Source organism: Strix aluco, chromosome 20 (assembly GCF_031877795.1).
Source record: "Strix aluco isolate bStrAlu1 chromosome 20, bStrAlu1.hap1, whole genome shotgun sequence".
Taxonomy (NCBI): Eukaryota; Metazoa; Chordata; class Aves; order Strigiformes; family Strigidae; genus Strix; species Strix aluco.
Genome location: NC_133950.1, coordinates 12,994,080 through 13,014,172, shown reverse-complemented (window position 1 = coordinate 13,014,172; position 20,093 = coordinate 12,994,080). Strand labels below are relative to the sequence as shown.

At 56.1% G+C, this 20,093-nt stretch overlaps 1 protein-coding gene across 2 annotated transcripts; it reads left to right on the top strand.

The window, feature by feature from the left end:
* Positions 1 to 886: 886 nt before the first annotated feature.
* On the top strand, positions 887 to 19,921 carry EGFL7 (EGF like domain multiple 7). 2 transcript variants are annotated; one of them, XR_012625840.1, is made up of 11 exons: positions 887 to 1,043; positions 5,816 to 5,884; positions 11,322 to 11,507; positions 13,174 to 13,296; positions 13,504 to 13,616; positions 14,860 to 14,955; positions 16,300 to 16,464; positions 17,314 to 17,378; positions 17,725 to 17,887; positions 19,022 to 19,200; positions 19,658 to 19,921. XR_012625840.1 is itself a non-coding variant. In XM_074846079.1 (10 exons), the coding sequence occupies exons 3-10, from the start codon at positions 11,428 to 11,430 to the stop codon at positions 19,678 to 19,680; spliced, it is 828 nt and encodes a 275-aa protein (XP_074702180.1). In that variant the 5' UTR covers positions 887 to 1,043; positions 5,816 to 5,884; positions 11,322 to 11,427; the 3' UTR covers positions 19,681 to 19,921. The 2 variants fall into 2 exon arrangements, 1 of the variants encoding a protein (XP_074702180.1); XM_074846079.1 differs by lacking the exon at positions 19,022 to 19,200.
* The last annotated feature ends 172 nt before the right edge of the window (positions 19,922 to 20,093 follow it).

Here is a 20,093-nt window from a genome sequence, read left to right as displayed (position 1 = left end):
TGCCTCCTTTCCTGGCACAGTCTGGATCAAAGTTTCAAATTCCAATTAAAAAGTGTACTATTCCTCCTTTGGCTACACAGAACCAAGGTCACGCAGACATTAAATTTGAAATCGCAATCAGCTTTGCACCAGAACGGCCTTGAAAAATCACAGAGCTGGGGCAGTTGTTTCCACACCTCTCTCCACTGCCTGGCGCTGAAGATGCCATCTTTGCTGGGTGGTGTCCTGCAGGTTTAGTGGCCCAAAGTGCATATATCTCACTCTTTCCCAACACAGGGACAGTGTGACAGGGGTGACAAGCCATCCAACAAACTGACTGCCCACTGCGTTTTAGCCCAAATTTCAGGGAGTCGCAGAACGTGCTCCACTGGTGCCTAACGCCAACATGGCCCCCTCTTGAGAAGATGGCCGTCAGCCCCGCCATGCTTGGCACAGACTGTGAGGGAGGCCCTAGTGCTGCGGGGATCTCCGCTGGCCCCCCATCTGCCCTCTCCAAGGGGGAATGAGAGGTGGCTGTGGTGGGGGCTACTGAAATGTGCCCCATGCCAGTGAGGTGGGAGGGTGGGGGGCAGCAGCCATCTTAGGCCTAGTGTGAGGCGCAGGCGGGGAGCCCAGGGCAGGCAGCCCTCTCCCTCCCTGTGTCCCCGGGGACACGTGGCTGCCTGCTCTCCATTTTGGCACCCAGTGGCCGTCCCCGATGGGCACAGCGTGGGGGTGCCGCCCCGCAGCCCTTCTCCCCCTCTGGGTGCGGGGCCAGCCGTGTTTGTTCTCCTCTCGGCGCCCGTTATCAGCGCACAACACACACAGGAAGTCCTGTCTGGGATTGTCCATCCCCGGCCTGATTTATACAGGAAGAAAAGCATAAAAAGCCGCCCTTCCACCTCAGCAGCCACCTCCTGCTTGTGTGCGGCCGGGCGGCCGGCCATGCCGGGGGTGCGAGGTGGGTGCCCAGGCCCGCCGGAGCCGGGGCGGTCAGGCAGGGATGGCCGCCGGGAGCCATCGGGGAGCACGGCGGCGCAGCGAGGGACGGTGGGGCACCGCAGGTACCATACGAGCCGCGGCCATCACCGCAGCGGGGATGGGGTGGATGGGATGGGATGGGATGGGATGGGATGGGATGGGATGGGATGGGATGGGATGGGATGGGATGGGGAGCTGGCGTGGGGACAGAGGGAGTGTGTCCTCACCAGGCCAGACCCTGCAGGATCCAGGTGGGTTTTTGCCCCTGCTCAGGTAGAGGTGATGGTGGGAGCCTCGGGGGCTGGTTGAACACACGGCACTGGCAAAGGGCTGCTGGAGAAATCGGGTTTTCAAAATGTCCTTCGGCTGCTCGCAGCGAGGCTGGCTCTGCTGTCAGCCACGCACGTGCCGAGCTGAGGAGTGTCTCCAGCGCTGGTTTGCTCAGAGCAGAGCCCAACCTGCAGCACTATTATTTTTAATTCACCCCACTGGCACTCAGGCTGTTTTCCAGGAGCGGAGATCTCAGAGGGTAAATATTACCTCCTGTGCATGTAGAGGAAAGCTACAAACACTTGCACAGATACCTGCGAGATAGCTGGAAATTCTTAGCAAATGTCTTTTCTTTCCATAAGTCATTCACTTTTTCCATCTGCCTGCTCTCTGAACACCTCTGATACAACGCCACGTTGTTCATCCTTCTGTCTGCGCTCCCCTCGTCCGCTCTCACTCCCCTCTGCTGCTCACCCTCGGTGCGGTGGGAGCCCGAGCCATGATCTCAGATTGCACCACGGCAGAGTTTGGCCCCTGGACGCATCCAGGACGACATGGGGCTGGACAGGGCTGCGGGCAGGGACCGTCCCTCCTCTCCCACAGACCTGAGGCTTGTCCTGGCTAACGGCCGAGCCTGGAGCGTGCCGGTGTGTGTGTGCCAGGAGCTCAGCAAAGCCTCTCAAATTTATAACTGGAGCTGGGTGATTTGCATGCTGTTTTCAGCTACCTGCAGACCTGTGGGTCCCGTCATCCTTATTTGTGGCATCACACAGCGTGGGCAGGAGGCTTACAGTGAAGCACCTGGGATACTTTGGGATAAAAGGCTGGCTGTGGGTAGGAGCAGCTGGGATACCCAGTGGGAATATGGAGCCAGACCACACCAGTGAATGGCTTTTGGTAGAAATAACCTGGCATACTTTTGCCCAGGGTCTAACATTCACAGAATCAATTCACTGGGCAGAGAATCAAATATAGGAAGAAATAACAATTCTTTGTCAGTGATAAAATTAATTTAAAAGTGGATTGGGAAGCTCTGCTACCGCTTGGGAAGCTGTGCAAGACAGAAGCCCAGGTGCAGCGGCCTCCTCGAAAATCCACTGCTCCTCTGGGTAGTAGCAGAAAACACCGAGTCTGCACTGACAGATTTTGAATGTTATTCCCTGTGATCCAGCATTCATTCTGCTGATTGAGTTAGTCCCCCTCTATGCTGTTAAACTACCAGCTCTGCACAAGTTTCCCTAGAGGTAAGGAAGACAAATTGAATCTGGGCTGTGGGCTCATTTGAGCCGTTTCCCAGACTCTACTGCTGCAGATGGGGCTGGCTCTGGGGAGAGAGATTTACAAACTGCAACAAATTAGAGTAAACGAACCTGACTCAGTCACACCAGCAGCAGAAGGGCATGGCAAAACACAAGGGAAGATTTAACTTGAGGTTTCAAACCAGACAGAGAAAGAAAAGGGTCTCTGTAAACAGAAGAGGATGATCAGAAATGCTATTTCACTCTCTGTCCTCTCTCCCAAAGTGAACGTTTGGATTCTCATCCTGCCTATAGCCTGGGAGGTGACTGCAGACAGGAGCTCCACTTAGTGCAGGTTTCTGGAGCTGGAGGCTTTCTCCTGTTAGAGAAGGATAATCAGAGCAAGAAAAAGTCTTGTGCTCTCTCCTGAGCTGCTCACTGGGACAGCCGCGATGAAGGCACCGAGCCGGGCATGCAATTCCCAGCTATTCCCACCACACTTCCCATGTGCTCCTCGGGGAGTGATTCACTGGGAAAACACAGAGGGGAACGGTGGGGTGGGGGACCATTCCCCACTGACTAATGCCACTTTTTGCCAGGGAAATTTCACAGAAAGCCGCGAAATTCAGTTTATTCCTGGGTGAGATGAATCATTTCCCAGCTTTTATGCAGCAGCCATTACTGCCTCCTCTAAATGTAAATAAGAACTTCTCTGTGTGCACATAAGAGAAAATAAACCTGGCTACAGGATGTTGCCCTGTTCATGCATTGGTTTTTGCACAGCTATAGCTAGTCTGCTGTATGTCTCTATGGTCGCCTTAAGTTATAACATACCGGTCCCAGGACACATAATGCTTGTGAAGTTCTTACTCAGGCAGAAAAAAATAATTTTGTGGGAATCAGATCTCGGTCATAATGTGCATAACACTGGGCAACTGGTGACGACAGACCGAGAGCTATGGGCCAAGTACTTTTCTTGGTCTGACCTGCTTTGATCCCACTGACATCAATGGACTCCTCTAGATTTCCACAGAGATAACTGGTCTGCAGCTGACGCAACCGAGAACAATATGGGACATAATAGAATAGTGGGAGGTCGTTTTCCTCTGCAGAACAGGGGCTGCTCCAAAGCCTAAACTTCAATATAAAGTTTACAACAAACAGTCTTATGAAGAGCCTGAACAGAAGCATTTGTCCTAAAACAGGAAAAGCCATTCCCCCTTTTTTCAGAAGTACCAAAAATTCCTATTGCTTTAGCAAGTGCTTCCAGTTCTGTGCCAAGACCCCTGCGGAGGTCAGCGAGAGCCCATTGTACACAGCAGGTATGGGGTCAGCCGTGGCTTGTAGGAGCTGAAAAGTTTTGCATCTGTGTGTGTGTCACTCTTCTGTCTCCCCATCCATCCATCTTCGTCTGCCACTTGAGCACCTCTGGTCCCCATCTGGGGAAGCGCTGGTGTGCTTGGGCATGTCCCGTTTATTGTGATGGGCTGTAAGCACTCCTCTCTTAACCGGGAGTTCCTGATGTGGGACCTTAGTGCTGATCTCCTATTCATTCTCCTCTGTTAATCATTCCTTTGTCATGCCTACAGAGCCAGAGCAAAGTTGAGTCCCCCCATCCCAACCCCAGACACCCTCACAGCCCCCGAGCTCACCTAACCGCAGAGGGGACCGGCTGGAAGCCCAGCCCACCCCTCCAGCTCTCAATCCACCGCGGATGCTCTCAGGGTGATGTCGGATCTGGAGCGGGTGCGATGTGCTTGGCAGGTCTGCGGGATGGGCTCTAGGAAACGGGGATGTGGGTGAAAATCTCACCTTCACAGCCAGCCCGGTGCTCAGCCTGAGACCCGCTCCGGGCCAGCACTCAGCGTGCCTTGTAGCTCACACTGGTGGTAAAACCAGCGGGAGACAAGGAGATTTTGACATTGTTAAATCTAAGAGGGAGGTTGGGCAGAAACATTTCTCTCTTGGCCTGGAGACAAGCATTAATATTAGATGTCGTGGGAGTACACTTCTAGCGTGCAAGGGAGAGAGCTTTGGAGGAAACATGTAAAACACCGGTCCAGGGAGGACTTCAAATTCAGACAGACTTGCAGTCAGGAGCCAAAATCCCTTACTGCCTTTGTCAGAAGCCCATCACACCGATATTAACAGAGCCAACAGATCCGATCTTCCCGCACTCTGAACTGGCATAACTCCTCTGCTTTCAAGGGAACTTTGCCAGGCAGTGTCCTGGGGGATTTCCTCCCAGCATAATGAATATTAACATATAAGATGCTGAGCCCTCCCTAAAAGTGGAGGATTAAATGCTCTTTTAATGGACTATATGCAGTTCTTAAGCAGCTGACATGGGCACTTGCTTGAGCAAAGATTTGCCCCAGAAAATGGAACTGAAAAGCAAATATTTTGCAATTCAGATACTGGCAGAATTTTAAAATGCTGCAGCTCACTTAGGGAATAATTGCCTAATGGCTGAGAAGACTCTAACGGAGACCCTGAAAGGTGACGTGCTTAGTCCTGCACCACGTGGTGTTGTCCCACAAGGAGCTGAGAGATGAGTGCTGTGAGAGATGCTGGGTGTCAGTGAGTCCATCCCCCATCTCACCACCAAATTTACACGTGGGATCCTGGGAACTCATGCAAAGGTTGTCTGGGCAGTTAGGGATCTTTGTCCTTAAATGTGTGTGTGTATGTACTGAAGATGATAAAATATGGGATGGGATCACAAATCAGTTTAAGGGGACTTGGATACACCCAGGAAAGTGTCAACAGGAATGGGGCACTCTGATCTCTTGGGGTCTTGGAAAATCCCAGCCTTGGGCACTGAGGAAGCTGTGGGAGGGGATAGCTCGGTGTTCAGCAAAGCCCAGGCACTGCGTGAGGTAGAACCAGGGCTTCTGTCCTGCTCAGCCCTTGCTCGTACTCCTGCCTGCTCAGCCCCAAAGGGCCCAAAGGCACCGTGGGTCTGCCTGGCCTTTCCCATGGGGGTCACAGCCAGGTGACCTACACTGCAAGCTCGTGTGAGCGAGGGGAGGATCAGGACGCATAGGATGCTCCTAAAACACCCGCTGTGCAGGGAAGGGATGGGCCTCCCCATGCCCTGCCACCGGTTTGGCAGTGTCCGTGCCTCTTCGGCACACCAGCAAGCCTTTGCGGTGTGAGCTCAGTGCCAATGCCAGGGACAGGTACGCTGTGGCCACGATCCTGCTTTCATCCTCCATCTCACTCCACAAGGACCTTTGGGAGCATCCTGGGAACCCACACAAGGTCCGTCGTGGGCAAGGGCAGGTCACTGATCTCTGCCTGCATGACAAGGGGAGTGTAACACTGAGCTTTCTCTGTTCTGACAGTAAGAAACCAAGATGCTCCGTAAAGAAAGGATCCCTGCCTGGGACAAATGATGGAGCACCAAGGATAAGGTGAGCATCTCGGCTGCGAAATGAGATCCTGTGCTTTCAGTATGATCAGATGGAGAAGCTTTCCATTGGCTTCCAAAGGCATTTTGCAATCATTAGACAAGTTGACTATCAGGCTCTGTTCATCTCCCCCATACACCAGAAAAAACAATAACACTCTTTGCATAATAAGATAATTACCGTCCCTTCCAGGCTCTTGGGAAAAGTTGCCTGTGCTTCATGCTTATGAGATTAAGTGAGCTGAAATCATTCCCCAGAGGTAGGCTGGATCCAGACAGAGTGAGCAAACCTGTTTGTGCCGTGCGAGATGCTGTGTAACGCGGAGCTGCACTTCTACCGGCACCAGCAAGCCTTTCCCTTGGCTACTGGGAGCGATCCCGTCTCCCACACCTCCGTCCTCCCCGGCAGTGGAGCTCCAGCTTCACCAGCACATCCCTGAGCTGATTCCCCTCTGCTCCGCTCCCTTCCCTGGGGAGAATCTCACCAAAGCAGTTTATGCTCCTTTTACCCGGGTCCATCTGAGAGCCCCACGCCAGCACCTCTAGCACCCAGCAGCTTCCCCGGAGGGTGCAGCGCGACCCGAGGCTGCTCCAGCCTCAGCGTATCCATGAGGAAATACAGGGGATGGGCCAGTGATCTCAGTTGCTCTTTTGCGGCCATTATTGTTTAACTGGTGAATATTTCCTTTAAATGACTACATGCTTTCAAAAAAATTGCAAAGCTTAATGGGAACAAATATTCCCAGGGGGTTGTATCCTGCCATTGATTTGCACATCAGACCCCTGCGATCTTTAAGGTTGGTTCTGCGCACAGGCAGGCACCTAAGTTATTTGAAAAACAATAAGCCTCTGTGCTCTAATTTCCCAGAGAAAAATGTAGACAAAACAAGTGGCAGTTTGGCACAAACCAAACTGCAGAATTTGCTTTAATAACCGGGTGTTTAACGGGAGAAGCCTGTAGGCAGCTGGGGCTCGGCCTGCCTGATCTGTCCCTGGGCAGGTGTTGGCAAAGCTGCGCCCGCGTGGGTCCGGGTGTTGAATTTGGGCGTCTCTCCGGGTCGATCCTCGCATCGCTCCACAGCTAGCAGGGCGTCCAAGGAATCCTTTCAGCATCCTTTAGGGCTCGCTGGAAACCAGCCTCCCCGTCCTGGCAGTTCATCGCCTGCTTCTGGAGGACTTTGCTGTTGTAATGAGCTCAGGGGAATTAAGAATATAATTATATGTCTTATAATTGTATGTCCTCCTGGGGAGTGCAGAACTAGCTACAATATTTTTTAGCAAAGAGAAATAAATTTGCCCTGGCCACTGCACTGGTGACAGACCATTTCACCTGGGAGTCTGAACACTCCTGGGTGAGGGGCCGGGGGCTCTGCTGGGATCTCTCCCTCTCGCCATTAATCCCCTGCCCACCTGGGTGAGCTGGTCTTGGCAGGGGGGACAGAAATCCTGTGTCTTGTAGCATGGAGCGCACAGAAACGGGCTGGCAGGGCTGCGGGGCTCAGCCTGCTGCGGGCAGGTTGGTGCCAGGGTAGGGATCCCCCCCAACCCCATCCTCGTCGGGGTCAGCGTGGTGCTGACAACATACAGCATCAGCGTGTCCCCCCACCCTGGGCTGGGCTTCTGCTCTGTCTCTGCGTGTCCCCCCCAGGACCAGACTTCTCCTGGAGGGGTCCTGCCCTGCCTCTGCCCGTCCCCTCAGGACTGGGCTTACCTGGGGGGACCTAGCTCGTCCCTCCATGTCCCCCCCAGGACCAGGCTTCTCTGGGGGTGTCCTGCCATGTCTCTGCACATCCCCTCAGATCCTGGCTTCCCTGGGGGTCCTGCCCTGTCCCTCCATGTCCCCCCACCAGGACCAGACTTCCCTAGGGGGGTCCTGCCGTGTCCCTGCATGTCCCTTCAGGTACTGGCTTCCCTGGGGGGACCCAGCCTGTCTCTGCATGTCCCCCCCCCAGGACCAGGCTTCTCCGGGGTGTCCTGCCCTGTCCTTGCACGTCCCCCGGGGAGCCCGGTCACCTCGGCGGGGGCAGGTGGCGGCTGGCGGGGGCCGGCGGGGCGGGGGCAGGCGGAGGCTCCCCGGGCCCCGGCGCTTCCCCCCGACCGGGAGGCTCCGCTTTCCTCCCCGCCGGGAGCTCATTGGGCCGGGGCGGAGGGACCGGCTCGGGCCGGGGGAGGAAATGCGCGGGGGGCCGCGGCGCGGTGGCGACTCCGCGGCTCCGGCACCGCCGCCGCCACCGGTGAGTCCCGGCGGGCGCAGCCCGGGACGGGGAGGGGAGGGGGGGTCGGCACGCCCCGGGGGGGGTCCGCGGCTGCATCCTCCAGCGGGGAGAGACGGGGAGAGACGGGCGGGGGGGGGGAGCGTTTCGCGGAACGGGACTCGCTGCCGCAGCGGGAGCTCCCGGGGGTCCCGGGGCGGGGAGAGGGGCGGGGGGGGGGGCGATTGGTGTCCCTGGGGTGGCGGTGGCAGGGCTGCGGGCAGGGCTCTGTCTGCCCCGGCGGGGGGGGGGGTGTGTGCAAGCGCCCGGGGGAGCGGGGCTCGGCCTGCTGCGGGCCGGGGTGAGCATCCCTGCGCCGGGCAGCGGGGTCCCCGTGTCCCCCACGGTCCCCGTGTCCCTGTGCCCACCCCCGCGGTGTCCCCCTCCCTGCGCCCACCCCCGCGGTCCCCGCGTCCCCATGCCCAGCTCCATCGCGCCCGCATCCCTGTGCCCGTGCTCCGCCGTGCCTGCAGCCCAGCCTGCGCAGAGAGCAGCCGCAGGCGTTTGTCAGGGGAAAATCCATCTCCCCGCTGCTGCTGCTGCCCCTCTCCGGGAGGGGTTGGCTCTCAGGGCACAACGCGCAGTTGGGAGCAGCGGTTTCACCTGCAGAACTAGGCCAGAGCTGTTTCAAAGTGCATCTCTCTCCTTCCCGTGAGGATAGCTGCATCCTCTCTTGCACCACGTTGCAGACAGACCCCAATTCCTACCGCTGCCATCAGCCGGAGTTTTCGCCTTGGCTTCATGGGCAGAGCTGGACAAAGCACTGCTCACCTGCACGGTGGGTTGTATTTTCCCGCTGGCTGCTGCGGCGGGTTAGGCAAGAGCAGACTTAGGAAATGCTTCTGACCCCCCCGACTCAGAGGAGCACGTGCCCAGGCGAGGAGACAGTGCTGCCCCTGAAACAGCAGAAGCTCAGATGCACCCACATAGTTTCACTTACCAGACCATGGGGCTTCACCTCTTCATTTGAGAGGCTAGAAAGGCACTGTCAAAAAAACCCTCTATTTTTTTTCTTAAGCATGAAAAGATTTTCCTTCAGTTATGTGCTTAAAAAGAGGAGTATTAGAATAGGTAGTGCCAACAGGTTGGAGGATCATCAGCAGCTTTGAAGAGGCTGATTTTCATAAACTCCCAAAAAAGACAAGTATAGACTATCCTATTTTCCACTTTTGCAACTTTTTTTGGTATGAAGCAACCATAATTTTATGGCCCAGAGGGATACTCTGACCACTTGAGGTAGGGCAATGCTGCTCCATTTCAAAGCGAAAAAACAAACCATCTATATTTTAGGCTTGTACCCTGCATTTCTTGCCTTCCCCACAGGGAAAGCTCCCACAGCAGTCACGGGAATCCTGTGGGAGGATGGAGATGGTTGGCAGCGTTTGACTTACAGACTTCTGGAGGAGCACTGCTAGTCTGGGGATCTGTGATTGTGAGGAAAGTATGTGTCCCAGTATAGCCCTGGGAAAAGCCGGCTGGCTGAGCAGTGGCGAGTTAGTATGTCTCTGTACACCAGGGTCCCTGGGATGTCTCCAGGAGGACTGGGGAGAAAGAAGGTTTCTTCACGATTTTTTAAAAATTTTCCAGCAGGTCAACCAAGATTTGATTTCCTGATGGTGGAGATACCATATATTAATCTTTAGAAGATGAAATTTATTGCTATATTTGGTGGAGAATGGAGGACTACAGGCTTTATATCACCAAAATCCTCCTTACCTCCTCAAAGCTGGGCTTGCCCGGAGGTTCAGATGGGCCTGGGCATCTGCAGTTCCCTGCTGGGCTGCGGCTCGGTGGGAAGAACTCGTACCGCTGTGGGAGCAGGGTGGGCACATTGCTGTCCCCGGACCCTCAGCTTCTGCAGTACCGCTGCATTCAGGGACTGAGTGAGGGCCTGATTACATTTTATAGCAATAAAGTTGATTTGCTGTGACAAAAAAAAACCCTATTGCCCAGCCAGGCAGGGCTGGGTGCCCTGCTCATGGACCCAGATGAGTCCCTGGCTGGGTGAGGAGGGGAAGGGGCTGCTCGGCCGGCTGGCCACCCTGCTCAGCACTGGAAATATGCACAAAACATTTGATATTAAGGGGCAGGAAGGCACCAGGCTGTTTTATCTCCAAATGTAGGTCTGCATCTCTCCATGCCTCAGTTTCTTCACCTGCACAAAGGAAAAGATGACACTGAGTGCCTTGGAGAAGGGCTTTGAGACCTGCAGGGTCAACAGACTTGGCATGGTTATCCCTAACAACTTGGCTCAGAGTTAGGAATTGTCCCGAAGGAGTTTGGGGATGAACCTGCAACTCTTCAGTCCAGTCCTACCCCACATCACCTGGGGATTTTAGTATATTAGCAGTTTCAGAAGGGTGCTTCATTTCATGTTGCCTCTCCACAAAGCCGCTCCTTTCTCAAGGCTTAATCAGAAAGACTGATTCTGTCTTTAATTCACATACATTTAAGGTGGGTTTCTTTAGTCCTTCCTCCTTTAACTGCTGCCATCCGGAGGCCAACTGTTTTGTTTAAAGTAGATATTGTTTAATTTAGATATTGTTACTGACCTCCTTCAGCCTTGTTTCATATTTGTCCTCTGCTAGAAAATCAAAGCCTCTTTATTCACGACTGTGTTAGCCCTGACTCTGCAGACGGTACATATGGCCCTTACAGCACTTTTCTCTGGCAAAAATTTGTATTTTAAAGAGAAGAAGATCAGATTTCAGTGTGTTATGTGGTGGGAAAATGCAGCTTTACAATGCTGTATGGATTAAGAAATTACAGGCCATTGTTTTGCCCTCGCTGCCTGGAATTGGCAGCATATTTCAGAGCCACACAGGTCCCTTCCCTACCACTTGGCCCCCGGTGCCACAAGAGCATCTCCTGCGTGCTGGGCCGGGCGTAAATCGCTGCCACACTGGTGACTCGAGTGGGGCAAAGCGGGTTTGTGCGGGAGGAGCGTCCACCCTGTGAGGGGTTCACAGGTCCCTCGTGTCCCCTGTGCTTTGGCACGTCCCCCTGCTCTGCTGCCAGCCAGTGTGCTCCTGCCCCAGCCCCTTGTGCTGCCCTCGGAGGGTCTGTGCACACCCGGCGCCGTCCCTCCGACCCCGGGAGTGGGGGCTGACCCCATCCCCATGGCTCTGTCCGGTGTCACCAGCTGGGGACAGACACCCCACGTTCACACCGCTCTTCTCTCGGTCGCAGGGTTCCCCGCTGAAGGACAAGACATGCGGTAGGAGCCAGCACTTCCCACCAAAGAGTGAGACTCGGTCGTGCTGCACAGCCCGGGGCACCGCGGGAGGGACAGGACATGTGCCGCATCGGCTGCTTCATCTCAGGACTCCTCTTCATCCTCAGCGTGACCAGCACGGACGGCTTTGCCCGGGCAGGGTAAGCCCCGTTTTTGTCTGCATCTCCCGGGTGTGCCTGTCTGCATGTCACGGTGAGGCGCATCCTCATCCTCTCTGGGGGATGAAGGACCCTGTTCAGCGGCACGTGCATGGGAAGCTCACCAGGCTGGCGAGGAGGTGGGAAAAGGCTCTGCTGAGTCCTCCCGGGGCAGCCAAGGTTTGGCAGCCCTTTACTGGTGTTTGTTTTTTCACTGAAGCGAAAAAACCTCTCAGAGAAAATGCCCTGGCTCCGTGTAGCTCCATGCAGGGGATACAAAGACACTCTGGCCTTTTTGTCCAGGAGAGTCAAAAGCTAATCAGGCCCTGAGCTGTTCATGAATTATTATCGTCTCCTTCAAGTACATCCTTGCACAAAAATATCGAGCCCTGCAAACAAGCCATCAAAGGTGGACGCAGCCTCCTGGCTCTGGCAGGATGCACCGTCCAGGGGCTGCAGGCGTGGGAAGCCCCAGCGGGTTGTTGCCTGCTGTACCCTGTGCTCCCGGGGATGCGGCAGCTGCCCCGGAGCAGCAGCTCCAGCGATTCCCCTTCCCTTTCTGGGAAATGGGTCTGACATGTGCCCTGGATCCCAGCACAGCCTGGGCAGGCACAGCCCAGCTCCCAACAGGTCAGAGGAAGCGCAGAGCTTGGTGCCCCAGTTTCTTCCCCAGCCAAAAGGAGCTTGAGCTCAACACCCACCCCCCCAGATACAGCTCACATCTTCTACAAAGTTTGTTTTTACATTGAAATACTCTCCTGTAGTGTTGAACCTTCTGCATTCTGGGTCGTGACTGAAACCACAGGCTGAATTCCTTGCTCGCACGCACAGGCTGCAGCTATAGCTTTATTCTAAATTTTGCAAAGCAAACAATTGCCATTTAAAAATTGCATGTTCTATAGCATTAATCAGCGAGGCTGAGAGGAGTTTTCTGGAGTTAATGGAAGCCATCTGATGTCCATGCTAATTCCCAGGCTTTTTATTCTAGTTTCTAATTGGGCTGGGAGGCTGAGACAAGTAGACGAGTTCCTCAGTGGGACTGACCTGCTTGGGCTGGAAAATGTTGAAAGAAAGAATTTTTAACCAAGACCACTTTGGCTGTTAACCTTGGGAAAGTTTTTGACTGGATCACAGTTATCTCTTAGGAAGACTGGAGGGCAACTTTCATCTGGCCTCTACTCTTTTGCGGTGAGCCTGACCCTTCCTGTGAAATCATTAATTTTTTGGTGACCACAGGGGCATCCGCTTCAGGAGTGCAAAAGTCTCAGACAGGAAAAATCCACCTGGAAAGTGAGTGATTTTAGGGGAAGGGAAGTGATGAATGGAAGGAGAACTGCTTTGAGTTAAAACCCCTTAAATCTGGGCCCCAACTGCTCCCCAGGGATGGAGGGACTGTGCCGGGGTGAGTGTACGAGGAGGCGCAGGGGCTGAGGAGGAAGAGTATGTGCAGCCAGCAGTGCTCAAGCTTTGTGTCGCTGCCCTGAAACAGCTTGAAGTAGCCTCCCGGGTCACTTGGCCAATTAGCTGCTGCCGTTTAAATAGCCCTCTGTAGAGAGGGACTGTCAGGCCACGTCCTGGGCTGGTGTAAATCAGTGGAGCCCCTTTGCCCCGAAGGGAGAAGCGGCGCGTTGGTTTTTAGCCGGTGTCTGACCTGCTCCCCTCTGCTCAGCCGCAGAGTCTGTGCCACGGCGCCGCAGAACCGGGTGGCCACTTACACCGAGTCCCACGTCCAGCCCGTCTACCAGCCCTACCTCACCACCTGCCAGGGCCACCGCCTCTGCAGCACCTACAGGTGAGGGCAGCTGCCTGCACCACCCACCCGGGCCCTCACAGGGAGCCAGATCCATCCCAGTGAGGACTGGGGGGGTCCTGCTTCCATCCATGGGGAAGAGGCTCCCAGCCCCTGGGCACGGGGTGCCAGTGTGGGGGGTCTGACCCTGGGCTGGGGGTTTGGGGTGGATTCTCCATCACCCAGCTCAGCCCCATCCTTGTGTTGCAGGACCATCTACAGAGTTGCCTACCGGCAGGCGTACAGGCAGCTGCCCCAGCCCGTGGCCTCGTGCTGCCCCGGCTGGAGCAGAGCTAACAGCCACGCGCTCAGCTGTGACAGAGGTAAGAGGCTGCTGAGCCACCTCAGTGCCAGCACTCAGAATCATCTAGGTTGGAAAAGACCTTGAAGCTCTTCTCACCCTCCCCCCAGACCCTGTGGGCCGCGGAGCTCAGGTCCCTGGATGAGGCCGTGGCAGCCAGCTCTCATTTATCGGCACTCTGCCTCTCAGGCAGATTCTCCCTGTAGGAAAGCATTTAAATTTTTGGCGTCACAACTAAATGTGGTTCAATTTCTGATTAATTCCCAGCCTTTCTTTGCTGCCTCGCAGGCCTTTTTCCTTTGGGATCGCTTATTAACTTTATAGTTACCAGAGGATAAATAAAACGAGTAAGTCCTTTCCATATAAATCAGCAGTAATGGAAGAGAAATGCTTTCAGGAGGCAGTCGTGATGTACAGCACGAAACAAATGCAAAACACATCAGCAACGAGCCCGTCCCCAGATGAGCTCAGAGCACAGCACCAGGGGCTCCCCAGGGCCCGCTGCTGCCCACCGGCCCCCCTCCTTCCCGGCCAGGCTGGCTGCCGGCACCTTGGCCTCTTCCCAGGCTGCAAAACCAAGGTCCTGTTCATCCCACACCCACCCCGTGCCCCGCTGCACCCCGATCAGTTCAACGCCACCACGCTGGGGCTGGTGCAGAGCATCCCGGCTCCGGGCTGGTGTGTGTTTTGCTGTGTGTGTGTGTGTCTTATGAGGAGCAGCTGAGGGAACTGGGGGGGTTTAGTCTGGAGAAGAGGAGGCTGAGGGGAGACCTCATCACCCTCTACAACTCCCTGAAAGGAGGGTGCAGAGAGGGGGGATGAGTCTCTTGAACCAAGGAACAAGCGCCAGGACAAGAGGGAATGGCCTCAAGCTGCGCCAGGGCAGGGTCAGACTGGCTCTTAGGAAGGATTTCTTTGCAGAAGGGGTTGTTGGGCGTTGGAATGGGCTGCCCAGGGCAGGGGGGGAGTCCCCATCCCTAGAGGGGTTGAAGAGTCGGGTTGACCCAGTGCTGAGGGATCTGGTGGAGTTGAGAATGGTCAGTGTGAGGTTCATGGTTGGACTGGAGGAGCTTCAAGGGCTTTTCCAACCCAGATGATTCTGTGATATGATTCTGTCTTCTCCAACCTAGATGATTCTGTGATTCTCTGTGTGTGTGTGTGTGTGTGTGCGCATGATGTGTGTACACGCACCCACGGTAGCAGGGGAGGGTGCTCAGGACCCCCAGAGCTGCCCGATGACGCTGTGCTGGTGTTTTGTCTCGCAGCTCTCTGCTGGGTGCCGTGCCAGAACGGCGGGAGCTGCGCCTTCCCCGGCAGATGTGCCTGCCCGCCCGGCTGGATGGGGCGAGCCTGCCAGACAGGTACCAGCCACGCTGCTCCCCTCCGGGCTGCCTGTATCGCGCCTGCCCTGCCAGGAGAGCGGCCACGGGGCTCCGGGGCTCTGCCCACAGACTGACCCCGTGGTGGGGGACAGTGACCAGCACTGTGGCTCCTCACCAGGCCTTGGCACACACCTCAGAGAGGAACCCGTGTGTTACCCCTCCACACGCACACACACACGTGTCACTCCAGAGCAGCGATGCCTGATGGTCTGGCCAGGAAAGGCCACAAAACTCAGCTCCCAGAGGAGCTCTGACATCCCTTTGGCTGCCTCAGTGCTCCCAGCCCTCATGTGCAGGCCCTGGCATCCACATTTTCTCTCTCTGCTGCTCCGTGCTGGCTCGGCGTGAGCAGAGGCTGTGACTGGGCAGCCAGCAAAAGGCTTTCTGCAGAGCAGAGCTTGTGGGGTCGGTCTGGGACTGTGTATTTGTAATGACCCATCTCCCAGGCTTTGTAAACTCTCGCTGTAAACTAAGACGCCCATTTACTGCAGAGACTAAACCTGTAAAACGAAAATATCCGGGGGTGGAGGGGAAGCCTGGCGATCTCCCGGCACCGAGCTCCTCTCCAGCATGAGAGCGGCCTGACGGTCCTCGCCAGAGCATGGGGAAATCAGGCAGCTGGTGCACACCAGCACGGTGCAACCCCCTGCCATGGCGTTTCCCGGTTTTCCACCCTCCCGTGAGGCAGAGGAGGAGCGTGTGGCATTGACCCACGCTGGGCCAGGCAGGGCTGAGCCCATCGCTGACAGCTCCGGCTCCAGCACAGGGGGGGAAAGGATTTTCCCACTGCCTAAAACAGATTCGCCTGGGCGTGGGAAGCGGTTCAGCTCATTTTGCTTTGTGGGAACAGCTTTAATAACTCCCCCGTGTGAGGAGAGGTTACTGGGTTTTGTACACACTTGAAAGGCTGATAGCTCCTCGCCACGGCTGGCTGGAACCAAAACCCCGGCCATAAATCCAGGATGAGAGCCAAGCGCTGCCTGCACCCGCCTGGCCAGAGCTGGGACGTTTCTGACCGCAGCTTTTGTTTCTGGCTTTTTTGTGGGGGGAGCAGGCAGAGGGGAGGAGACCAGCTCCCCCACGGGGTTAGCCCAGGTTTACTGCAGCTGGGTGCAAGAGGAAAGGCTGCGCCAGGCGCTCACACCCTGCAGTGCCGACAGCCCCCAGCGCCGTGCCCAGCTCAGCCTGGGGTGCGTGGCCTGGGCCCTTGCTGGGGTCCCACTGGGCCTAAGCCCGCGCGTGGCTGAGCCACTGGTGCCCCTTGGCCCCGGTAAGCACCTCCTCGCCCCTCCTGCCCTCACTGAGCCCTCCCTGTGCTTTCAGACGTGGACGAATGTACCGGCCAGAGCCATGGATGCGGTCAGCTCTGCATCAACACGGCCGGGAGCTACCGCTGCGCCTGCCGGGACGGCTTCAGCCTCGCTGCCGACGACAAGACGTGCCAGCCCCCGGTGCCAGTGCCCGAGCCGGAAACCTTCAGCCAAGCAGGTAACCTGTCCCCCCGCCACTGCAGGACAGCCCCAGCTGCTCAGGGCCTTTGCTGAAAGCTGGGATTAACACTCAGCATCGCAGGGTGGCTGGAGCAGGAGGAGGGACAACAGCCAGAACCCCTCAGCTTTATTCTCAGTGACTCAGGAGTCCCTCTACCACCCACCCAACCTCCCCTGCGCACAAATCCAGTCGCTGCTCCATCTGCAAAGATGACAGAGCCTGGTTGCGGCATGCGGGGTCTGGGATGTGGCTGTTCTCTCCATCGTCATCGTCCTTCCCGCAGGGCAAGTCCGGAGCCACAAGGAGCGGCGGGCGCTGCTGGTGACGGCCCATTATTACTTTTGGTACGCGCTGTGACACTTCAAACTCGTACCGTGAGTAATAATGCGCTGTGGCCAGCACAGGCATCATGCAGCAAACGCCTGGGAGAGCAGGACACCGTCCACATGTGCCCCACAAGCCACCTGCCTTTATCCCCCATCCAGGGCCCTCAGCAGGGACGATCCTTTGTGCCCACCATGGGACAGGGCAGAGCCAGGTGCTAACTGATCTGACAACACAGGAAAGGCCAGGCTTTGCCAGACATCTTATCCTTTAAGCATCACCCCACTGCCTGAAAAATTCCCCTGCTTTGTTGCAGGTACTCCAGCAGCAAGGAGAGGCTTGTGTGCGTTAGCAGCAGGACTAGATGCAGCAGGCGTTGGATCCGATTGATGCTCTGGGGGCTGGTCCCAGCAGGGCAGACCCCGGGGACTCACTTGGAGGGGAGCAGAAAGCAGCAGAGCTTGGCCCTCTCCACCTTCCACTTCCCTTCAGGCAATGGGCTTCTTTTGGTCACTTTTTCAGGTCCTCCCAGTGAAATGAAGGAAGAAATGAAAGACCTGAAGAGCAGAGTGGAAGCGCTGGAGCAGGTGAGTTTTCAGCACCCAGCTCTGCCCTGCCCCGTCCTGCCCCCCCCTGCCCTGTTGCAGCTCAGGGCCGCGCTCAGCCAGCTCCTACCCGGGGGCCGATGGCAGCCAGAGTTTCCCTCCGCCCCGGCTGTATTTTTAACATCACGCTGGCCTCACGCCGCAGCGATCCCAGCTGTGCTCCACGCTGCCGGCAGCGCCCACGCAGCAGCTCTTTTGGCCCAGCAGCCCTTTGAATGCACCCAAATTTACCCCGCTGGGGTGCAGCCCAGCAGGCAGCGTGTTGCGTCGCACCGGGTGGTCCTCCTGGCTGCGGGGGACACGCTCAGGGCTCTCCTTCTCCCTGCAGAAACTCCAGTTGGTGCTGGCCCCCTTCCACAACCTCATGCCATCCGCGCCGGAGGACGTTGGCGCAGACCCCATCAGCCGGCTGTCCCACTCCCTCCAGCAACTGGACAGAATCGACTCCCTCAGCGAGCAGATCTCATTCCTTGAGGAGCGGCTGGAGACGTGTAAGTGCCGGGAAAAAGCGGGGTTGGAGTATTTCACTCCACCCACGCTGGCCACGGCAAGCAGATGCGGGCCAGCGAGATCAGTAACACACATGCCCCTATTAATCTGTATTTCCCTCCAGCTCAGCAGCCTGTAATTAATAGAAGATGAACACAAACAGCCCATTAGCTTCATTTCAAAGCTGTTTCTATGGCTGCGCCATCTGACTGCCCTTGTAGCAGCCAAAAATCCTGAGACTGGCACAAGGAAAGGGGGCTCTGGGGAAGAAGCAGAGGGAGCCCACTCTGAGCAGTGGGTCACGTCTCGCCATCGGCACCCTCACCGTCAGTGTTCCGTTCCTGTGCCGGTATAACTGACTCCTCAGAAGAGAAACCCCAGCTCTTAGGAAATTAACAGTCCAAAAAGTCAATCAGGGAAGTTGAGGGAGCGTGCAGAAGTTGGCAGATTTACGAGCCTGGGAAGTTGTAGGTATTTCTTTTTTGAAGTCTGGTCCAAGCAGCAGACCAGAGAGCGTCTCCTGAGTAGCAAAGTCTGAACAAGAGACACGGGGGAGAGCGAAACGGCTGAAGGCGGGGGGTCTGCAGCACCCCAGAGCAGGGCACCCCTCGGGTCCCCGCAGCACTGCAGCTTGAGGCAGGGTAGAGCACAAACCATATGAACACTTTATTTGGAGAGGCAGCTCTTTGCAGCTCGTTTTCCCATTAAATAATTCCAGTCAAAGACGCCCAGCTCCAGAGCTGGTGTGCAGCAGCAGCCTGGTGCTCACGGCAGAGGGGTGAAGGTGCTCGGAAAGATTGAAGGGGAAACTGTTTGAGGGCATATCCCGTCCCAGTTCACTGCTTGCAGTAATGGCTTAGATATAAAAGACTTCAAAGAACTTGTTTGAAGACTAAGTAGCTGCAAATAGACACTTAAAAAACATCTCAGAAAGGGGTAATGATCAGAACCACTGAGTGTTCCAGCAGAACGAGTTTCCTGGTATTGCCCTGTACGTATTATTAGTGACAGCACTGAGGAATGTGAGCAGTATCACAAGGTAACATGGATTTATTCCAGGGGATGACTCCAAAATCCTCAAATTAACTTCTGCCAAGCCCGTTCCAGCAAGCAAAACTTGTTTTTGTCCCTCTCAGGGTCTTGAAGGTCCCTGGAGGACACAAGACTCTCCTTTCACGCTCCAGCAAGCGCGGGGGCTTGCAGGGCATCCCAGAGAGTGAAGTAACCGTCCATTTTCTGTGCTTTGCAAAGCATTTCACAACTGAATGCAAAGATACAGCTGCACCCTCCAATTATCTGCCCAGTGGGGATGCACGTAAGGACTAAAAACCTTCTCTCTTCTTTAAACTGCCAGTGAAGGCACAAGGTCGGATCTCTTTAGGCCAGAACCATTTTAGCCCCCCTAAGTCCGACTCACCCCCCCACGTCAGCCCAGGTTGTCACCGCTCAGGGTGGGGGGGGGCGCAGGCTCCCACCTGCGTGGGGCTGTGTCACCACTGCCCCGTCCCCAGCCCAGGGAGCTCCCCAGGCGCTGGGGCCCTCGGGGACCAGCAGCGCCTGCTCCTGCTCCCTGTCACACAGAGCCAGCACCACGCTGGGCTCCCAAACGCGGCGGGACAGAGCCAGCCTGGGGGTGGGGCTGGCAAAGGGAAAGCGGGGGTGACATTCACAGAGGTTGAGGTCAACCATATCCTTCTTGGGGAAAGAGACAAACCAAACCCAGGCTAACAACGTTGCTGGATTTTTATTTTTTTTTTCCCCCATTTTCCCAGGTTCCTGCAGGAATGAACTCTAGCCGAGTGCATCAGCAGCTTTTGTCTCATCCTCCAGCCCCAGGCTGGGGACGAAGCCGCAGCACCGACAGGAAGGCAGAGGGTAGCAGGAGAAGGCTGGTTTCCTATCAGCACCTCCATCATTTTCTCTTCCAAGTCACCTTATCAAAGGTCACGCAGTTATTTCCAAACTGGACTCTCAGCCCTCAGCATCTCACCCCCTTCCTTGCTGGAGAGGCAGAAAATAAAATACCTTACCTCACACCGTTAGTGCCTGGCTGTGCCAGGGAGACCGGCTGTACACGAAGCCGCGCGGTGCCGAGCTTTGCCTGCTTTTCACTGAGCATTACCCTGGGACATCATCCCCCCAGGAGCTGGGGGCACGGGGCGGTCGTGCTGCCCGCCCAGGGGAGCACAGACCTGGCCTAGGCAGGAC